At 40.0% G+C, this 8,211-nt stretch overlaps 1 protein-coding gene across 2 annotated transcripts in view; it reads right to left on the bottom strand.

Annotated features, from left to right (window-relative positions):
• LOC104949588 (pleckstrin homology domain-containing family G member 4B-like) overlaps window positions 1-7,087 on the bottom strand; it is an 11,787-nt gene extending 4,700 nt beyond the window's left edge. For both annotated transcript variants that reach the window (XM_010775969.1, XM_010775968.1), the window contains exons 1-10: window positions 6,985-7,087; window positions 6,729-6,877; window positions 5,412-5,550; window positions 5,076-5,198; window positions 4,681-4,878; window positions 3,585-4,564; window positions 3,121-3,370; window positions 2,614-2,703; window positions 1,746-1,970; window positions 580-750 (exon numbers count right to left, since the gene is read on the bottom strand). In XM_010775969.1, coding sequence (XP_010774271.1) covers window positions 580-750; window positions 1,746-1,970; window positions 2,614-2,703; window positions 3,121-3,370; window positions 3,585-4,564; window positions 4,681-4,878; window positions 5,076-5,198; window positions 5,412-5,550; window positions 6,729-6,877; window positions 6,985-7,068 — 2,409 coding nt within the window. In that variant the 5' untranslated portion in view covers window positions 7,069-7,087. The remainder of the gene's footprint in view (window positions 1-579; window positions 751-1,745; window positions 1,971-2,613; window positions 2,704-3,120; window positions 3,371-3,584; window positions 4,565-4,680; window positions 4,879-5,075; window positions 5,199-5,411; window positions 5,551-6,728; window positions 6,878-6,984) is intronic.
• Window positions 7,088-8,211: the final 1,124 nt, after the last annotated feature.

Raw genomic sequence — 8,211 nt, 5'->3', positions numbered from 1 at the left:
CAAGCTACCCCACAGCCCCCCCAAAAAAAATCTCTGCCGCCGCCACTGAGCCTGACTATTTGTGTTGGGGGGGCCCGACTTTTTTTTTTCTCCAAAGGGGGGGCCTGACAGAAAAAGTTTGAGAACCACTGGTCTAATGTTTGCTCTCTTGTTAAAGTACTTAAATATTAGGTGAAATATATACAATTTAAATCCATGAATTTCAATTATATTTTATGTACTGCAATGTTTTCTTTTCTCTAATTAACATTCTAGTACAGTATCCAAATGTTCTTTGAGATATTATTTCTAACGCGATGCTCTAAATGGGACAACGTTCAAAGCCAATTTTTTATGTCCAGGCCTCAGGTCATTTGGAGTTTTTCTCAAAGAATGACGTCTGCAAATAATGAGTAGGTGTGTTGCAAGAGAGTTGTAATTGTCATGCAGCATGCACACACATTTAGGGAGTTATCCTTTTCCAACAAAAGAGGAAGTAGTAGTAGATCTGAAACTGTTATTGCTTAATTTACTACTTCTGGTTTACATTAACACATTTAGACCTTACATCAAGTTGTGTGTGTTCAACAAAAAGTGTACCTTGAATGACTGTTTGTAGATATATGTATCATTTCCTACATCCGTCTTCCTGGTTTTGCTAAAAAGAATCAGTTCTTGAAAGAGAAAAATGTGGCGTAAACATTTTTTCTTCCTGAATGTGACCAAGAACTCATCCTGCCGTATCAGTTGCCCCTGCTCCTTCAGATTAACCTGCAGTACACACAAAAAAGAGATTATCGGGGGTTATGTATGGTATTCAGCAAAGATAAATAGAAAATACCAACTTCAACTCTACAAATTATTTATCAATATGATGTACTATCAGCCTTTTCTCCCAAAAATGATTATTTTGTTTTTAAATTTAGCTGATGAGGACATACGCATTTAATATAAATGCCTTAGGCAATTTCAGTTAAAATCACTACAAAGTATTTTGGGACAATGTACAGAGACAATAACCTTTATAAGCTAACCAACACAATTCCTATGAATCTGCTCTTTTGGTAATGGAGCACATCCCAAGCACATAGCATCTCCCTTCACATTCCATGGAAAGATTATGAAACTATAATTCTTTCTCTATAATTAACCCATTTTATTTCTTCCACCCACATCAATCCCTGTTGACCTGTATTGCACAAATCCACAATGATGAATGTTTTGGAAAACTGTACTCCTTCCCCTCACTTACAAATAACTGTAATGGATGAATGCTGTCATCTTGCTTTGTCTGTACCTGTCTGCCAACTATGCTTTCCCCATCAAAGTGGAGATTTCAATGATCACTGCTCACTGCTCACTGCTGGAGGGTGATAAGTCATTCTTATCACAGTATACTATATATCTATAGAGCATAACTATATAGGTATGTAATGTATACAGGACATGAAGACCTCCCCTTCTTATGGTCTTTCTTTATTTTTCGGTTTACAATACAACCAAACATTTTAAAGGAACGAGCTGCCTATCTTCATTAAAAACTCACCTGTTCACCATGGCCTTTGACCCCTAACCCATCACAGTCCCCCTGCTTCCACTCTCATTGCTATTTATTTAATTTGTACTTATTTATTTGCCCCTTTTGTTTGTTTGTTTGTTTGTTTATTCACCATGTAAAGCAGCCTTGGGTCCCTTGAAAGGCGCTATACAAATGTAATCTATTATTATTGTTACTATTATTATTATTATTATTATTATTATCTTACGTCGCAGTGGTGGATGGCGTCCATTGCCAGCAGGTTGTTGCCATGGCGAAGTTGGAAGTGGACGACCTCCAGGGCGGCCTTGACCTCAGCCATCTCTCTGGTTTGTCCCGGACCGCACTCCCTCATCATGTCCTGCAGCAACAGGCTGTACTTACTGATCCGCTGCACAGGCTTCAGCAGGTACGACCACAGGTCCATCTTATCCCCCAGCTTCAGCTGCTTTTGCTGCCGTACGAGGAGAGGAGACAACGCTTCATTATTGTCCAGCAGCGCTAGAAATGTACTAGTAAATTATTAGAATAATGGTGAAGTCTATTTGGAGAACACTTTAATGATAAGACAGATATCCATCATGACTTAGTGTAAAGAGCCGCGCCCCCATTCTTAGAAAGTCACTTATTTTTATCAGCAATGCTATCAGTTTGGCTCAGAAGTGGTATAAGTACTAATATTTTTTTCACAAGTAAAAGTAGCAATACCACGGTGTAGAAGTTCTCAGTGTCAAGTAAAAGTCCTTAAGTATACATCTTTCTTAAGAATCAAAAAGTAAATCATTATACCAACTGGGCAATTTCAGAATACTTTATAAAGTACTTTGTTTGAGTTAAAAGACTGTGTACTGGGGTGTATTCTAATCCATGACAAAACATTGTAATATATTAGTTGATTTATATTTTTCTGCATTATAAATCTCAACATTAAAAGTAACTCAAAGAACTGCTTGGTCTAAGTACAAGCTCACATAGCAGCTAGTCGATTCTTAACACATAATTATCTCCAGTTTTCTTAAAGAAAAGTGAGGACGTGGTTTTGAGAAGAAAATGGGAATAGGAATGAAGAGCAAAGAGACGATGGCAGTGCTTCTCACCTTGAAGAAGCACTGTCCATGATTAATGAGAAGACAATCAGACTGTGGTTTGTTCTTGCTGTAAAGAGCATACAAAGCAAAGCTTTCTCTCTAAAAAAAACAGATGAAAAAGAAAGAACGTTAGTCATCTTCATCATCGGCAACAAAAGAATACGAACACGTCAAACTGCAGACTAAACAGTGTATAAGAGCAGTTCACATGTGTGTCGTTTCTACTTCTCAATTCCAATAAATGTGTTGAATAAACAGTTGTTAAATTGGAAATAAAGACATTGCATTGTTCTACAATCAGGACACATCTGGCAGGGCTTTTGTTGGCAAACGATTATGCTTAATTGTTATGGTTTTGGCTCAAAACAGGAAACCATGGACGACTTCTCGACATTAACGTCTCACATCTGCCTTGACATAGTTTCGTGATGAAAACAACAATAACCCAGGTCTTACCGAACTTGCAGGCTATAATTCATTTGTAATACTTCTTTTCACTTTTAATATTACACATACATGTCGTAAGAAGCAGCGTCCCACTCTGAATGGTTCATCCAAGCAGCTCTCCAACTCTTTCAGGAAGTGATGCCGGTGGAAGTCGTGGAGTTTTTCTAAGTTGCCGAAGATGCTCCCCCTCTGGCCTCGGAGGTCCTGAGGGACGTCGGGCCTCTCCAGCTCGGGGAAGTAGTGATCTCGAACATAACACAGGGCCTTGACGTACTCCCTCTCTGTGGACAGCAGCTCCTCCATGATCCTCCGCAGTTTCCTGTTCCGCATACAGGGAATGGAAAGTGTGAATGTGAAGCTCATAATGTAACCCAGGTGAGCTTGGGATCAGTATGATGTATTTGTGCGGGTGTGACAGTGTTGCAACTACAGAACAACTGAGCCATTCATGAATATAACCTATATATCCATTTCCTCATGTACAGCATCTCACTGAGATTTAAATTACAGCTGAGGCAGGGGGGTTTACTTACAAAACATTGCTGCCATTGTTTTCTGTTGGTGTGAGTAATGTCTCTGGGGTCTTTAAATCCTTAGGGCTCTGTGTAGAGGCCGAGCATCCTCCACCCTCCTCTTCATTACTGTCTGTTTTTGACTCGCAGCTCAGGTTTCCTGACCGTAAACTCTCGTTATGGGAAACGGGCAGATTTTGGACGGTCTGCAGATTTGGTTCCAGTGGCTGACAGTGTTTGTGTCTCACATTTAAAGGTGAAAGGCCAACGATGCTTGTCAAATGAGAGCTCGCACATGAGCCCTCGCTCAGGGACCGACCCAAAGGTTGGTGCAATGGGAGATCATCGCCCTCATTAATTGAGTCTGTTCTCCTCAGATCTTCCTCACTGTGATGTGTTCTCAACATTTGTTTGGTTTCTGGAGGAAATTGGCCGTTTTGTGGAAAAACTGGAGAATTGTTTTTGATTTTAACTTCTTCTCCGTGTAATTTATGTGCTTGGGATTCTCCTCCCTCACCATCTTTCAAGTCCTGTTTTAAATCGTAGTTGAGGCATGCAGCAGTGGTGCTATCTCCTTCACTTTTTGAGATATTGACGACCTCTTTCTGAGGGGTTGGCTGCTGTCTCAGGGAGCATTCGTCCTCCCCCAACTCGCTCCTTTTCTCCTCCTTCTCTACTCCTCCATATACCTCTTGAGGGTTTGCAGCTGTGGTCTGCTGGATCTGGTTCTTATCTACGCCATTCTTCTTCTTTTCCCTCTCCTCAAGACGCTGCCTAAGTTCTTGGCACTGAACCAAGGCGGCATTCCACACTTTCATCAGCCCCGAGGCCCCTGATCCCACAGCACAGGCCTTAGCTTTCACAGCCTGGAAATGCAGGGTGGAGAATTCGCCACCTAATCTCTCTACATACATTTGGAGTGTTCTCAGGGTCTGAGCTGAGTAACACCCTGGCTCTACCTGCTCCAGAAAATGACTGCATTCCTTGGCCAAAGCAGACGCCTAGAATGAAACAAAGAAAAAGGGAATTTTAAAGTTAACAAAAATCATATGTTGGCAAACGGCAAGTGAAGAAAAAGGACAATTTAATTTGAAATGTCAGATGGAAGATGACAAACCTGGTCACAGAAGCGGTGCACATGCACCAGTGTGTTCAGTTCTTTGTGCCTCTGTTCTGCCCGCACCATAAAATCATCCACATTGGATTTGAAAGTGCTGAGCAAAGTCCGAAAAACTTCTGATGCAGGACTGGACTCACTCGCCCCAACGAGTCCCTCTGCCTCCGTCACCAGGGTCAAGGCGCATTGTTGTTTCTCCTGTAACAAATAATAAGATGTCAAGTGGAAGGTTGATTTCCCCTTTCCCACATCTATGGGAGTCCTTTAATGTTAACAGTGAAGTAATTACAATTTTTGGAAAGAATAAAAAGAAAGAAAAACCTTTGGTATGTAAAAACTAACATAGACAGCCAAATAAAGGCGATTTAAAAAATGTTGTTATATTGCTGTAATACCTTAGACTCTGCGTGAAACACATCAAAGTGCTGCAAGGCCTCTTCAGTGCACATCAGGGACTCATTTGTTGTGTAAGAGTTCTTCAGCCTCTGCTCGCCTTCTGCATTGAACCATATCCCAGCCTGCAATATGTAATGTAGGATTACACAATGTTACAGTTAACTTGGCACTGTGAGTGTAGCCTTAGGCTTGTTATTACAGAGAAACAGTTACATTAATGAGAGCAAAAGGAGACAAACTTGAATCTCTCTTCATAGAAACACTTCATTAGTAAAGGTTTCCTCACATATTGAAGATTTTAATTGTTGTGAACCTGGTGATAGAACTTGTATTACCGTGCTAATGTTGGCCTCTGTCTCTCTGAGCCTGAAGAGGAGCTCCAGCTGCTGCAGTGACTCGTTCGATCTCATCACCAGGGTGTGGAGCTTCTCCTCCACCTGGTTATACAGAATAGTCACAGACTCCAGAGCATCTCTGCAAGGACAGTGAATAAACAATAAAAAAAAACTATGAGGCAAATCACACTTAACTGGGTTATTTAGTATCATTTGTTATTTCAAGTTTATTAATGGGCTAAAGCAGCAATTGATGATCTACAGTAAGAGTCTTACTGTAACTCTGTGGTTCGCAAACTTTTTCTGTCAGGAGAAGAAAAAAAAAAAGTCGGGCTCCCCCAGCACAAATAGTCACGCTCAGTGGCGGCGCCAGAGATTTATTTTGGGGGTGCTGTGGGGTAGCTTGACGTTTCATAGAGGGTGCTCAAACATTTAGGATTTCCCGTACCAGTCGCTACAGTGGAATGTTCTACTGCAACAATTCCCACAACGTACCCGCGAAAGTTACACAACGTACCCGCGACAGTTACAATGAAGGCTCGATAATCAGCTCACGGCATACAGGTGTAAGCAGGGGTAAAGTTCTATTTTTATAGGTGGTGTGTGGACCTTACATAAGGGGGTCCAGGGGCAAGCTCCCCCGGGAAGATTTATTTTTAAATATTGAAGTTAAATGCATCAATCTGTTGCACTTTGAGAGCAACATGAAGAGATCTATGGATACCTCTCTCAACACCCATTTGAAACAGAACTGTAAACAGATTTACTTTTTCTTTATGGATATTTTACAAATCACTCTTTTAAACTTTATTCTTTTTTTACTGTCATATAGTATTTCATACCTGTTTTTCACTTGCTTATAGCCTGTATAAATGAAAGAGGAATACTGCTGTTATTACAAAAAAGCCTAGTATAAATAATATATCTGTAAATCTGTAGCTGATGCTTTAATTGGTAAATAGTCATTATAGCACTACATTTGAAAGTGAACTATTTCTTAAGTGTTAAAGTACAACTGCTGGTTCAGTGGATTATTATTATTATGATCACCTCTATGTTGTTGTTCCTAGTATTAGTATGTGTACCTTTCTTTACATTGTTGTCTCTAATTTATCTCACTTTCTGTAAGATTGCAGGGGTTTAGGGATTCATTTCAAATGTTCAAAGTGGAATTTATAATGTGATTTAATCCTTTTGTAAAATCCCAATAAGCATATTATTTTAAAAAAACAAAAAAACAACAGCAAGGCCATTTATCTATGTGTTCTGCCTGGCACAAACATCTAACAATAAATAAATGTAAATATGATCTGATACCTGTAGTCCTCAGACTGGGGAAACCTGAACTCCTCCCTCCTCATTCTGGCTAGAATGGCCCCCCCTTCTCTTTGCAGGGTCAACATTCGAGTGTCTTCCAGCACCTCTTTCATTGAGGCCCTCTGTTCCTGAATGCATTGCTGCACTTCCTGTAGCAGCCAAACCAAAAGCAAAGTCAACACCTACAGTATGAGCTATTTGGAAATGTGCGGTGCACTAACAACATTACTTCACACTGTGACCTTGTATATCCTACCTGTGCTGTGTCTAAGTTCTTACTGCCATCCACTTTCTTTATGGCCTTCTGCAACAAGCTGTCGGCTCCTCGCAGGTCAGTCATGAAAGAAACCAGTCTCTGAAATGAATTAAATGTAAATTTAGTAGAAGTGGAAATAATTGTACATTATTAGAGCTCTGAGGTGATGAGTTATCTGCCCTGTTCTGCTGACAGCATCACAGGCAGTGCCATCCAGAGGCCAAGAGCTGACGCAGTGAGGTGCACGTGTCATCTAAAAACAGGAGACTGCCTTCTGTGTGTTAGCAGGGAAAGACGCCAGACAAAAAGAGACACAGGAGAATAGTGTCTCAGACCTGACTGCTACTGTTAATTAGACATCCTTAACAACACTCTGAGTAGCTACTCAGAGTACATTCCTGAGGACTTTCCATCTGGAACATTAGTGCTCTTGATTCACAACCTATTGGACTGTGACCCCGAAGCTTCACCTACCAGTTACATATTTGTGAATGGTACTCTGTTAAGTTAAATGACATGTTTTCCTTCCTTCTTATAATGTTTTTAGGGACCTGAAAATGTAAAATGTTCCAGAAATTCACAAACAAAACGCAAAAGATGAAAGAAAGGAAACACATTTACAATATACAGTGTTGTAGATAAGAAACTTTAGCTGCTTCCATCTGACCTGCAGTTTACAAATGATATTCATTTTACTCAAATAGCACATTTCATGCAAAGACGGTTTCCAAAGTGCTAACAAGCCAGGATCAGATGAAAATGAAAATTAACGATAAAAAAAAAACAATGCCCTAATGTACAAAAAAAAGTAGTTTGGTTTTGAATACTTTAATCATGCAACCTGAATAACATCAACATTTTACTTGCAAACAATTTGTCCTTTCACATTCAATTCAGCTGAAATAGTGTATATTTGAAGAGCCAGTGAGGGTTGTACTGATCAGTTTCGACAAAAATTAAAAATATTTTTGGAAGTCAGTAGTTTACACTATAATGAATAATCAAATTCATATTTTGATCTTTGTACTTTCCTATTGTGACTGCAGCCTTCTTCCACTCAAATACCAAAGTTAAATGTTGCATTAAAGAATGATAGAGGTGATGGATGTTTAGTGAGGGCGTGCACATTACGAGTCATTCCTCAGTGGGATAACAACGGTCGAACAACATCCTCCTCTGAAATAACGGGAAACTCCTAAGTTTATCAACGTGATTGTGGTTTGTGAG

The sequence above is a fragment of the Notothenia coriiceps genome, unplaced genomic scaffold (assembly GCF_000735185.1).
Source record: "Notothenia coriiceps isolate Sejong01 unplaced genomic scaffold, NC01 NC01_scaffold00016530, whole genome shotgun sequence".
Taxonomy (NCBI): Eukaryota; Metazoa; Chordata; class Actinopteri; order Perciformes; family Nototheniidae; genus Notothenia; species Notothenia coriiceps.
The sequence above is the reverse complement of the archived record's forward strand: the minus strand, read 5'-3'. Positions and strand labels throughout refer to the sequence as shown.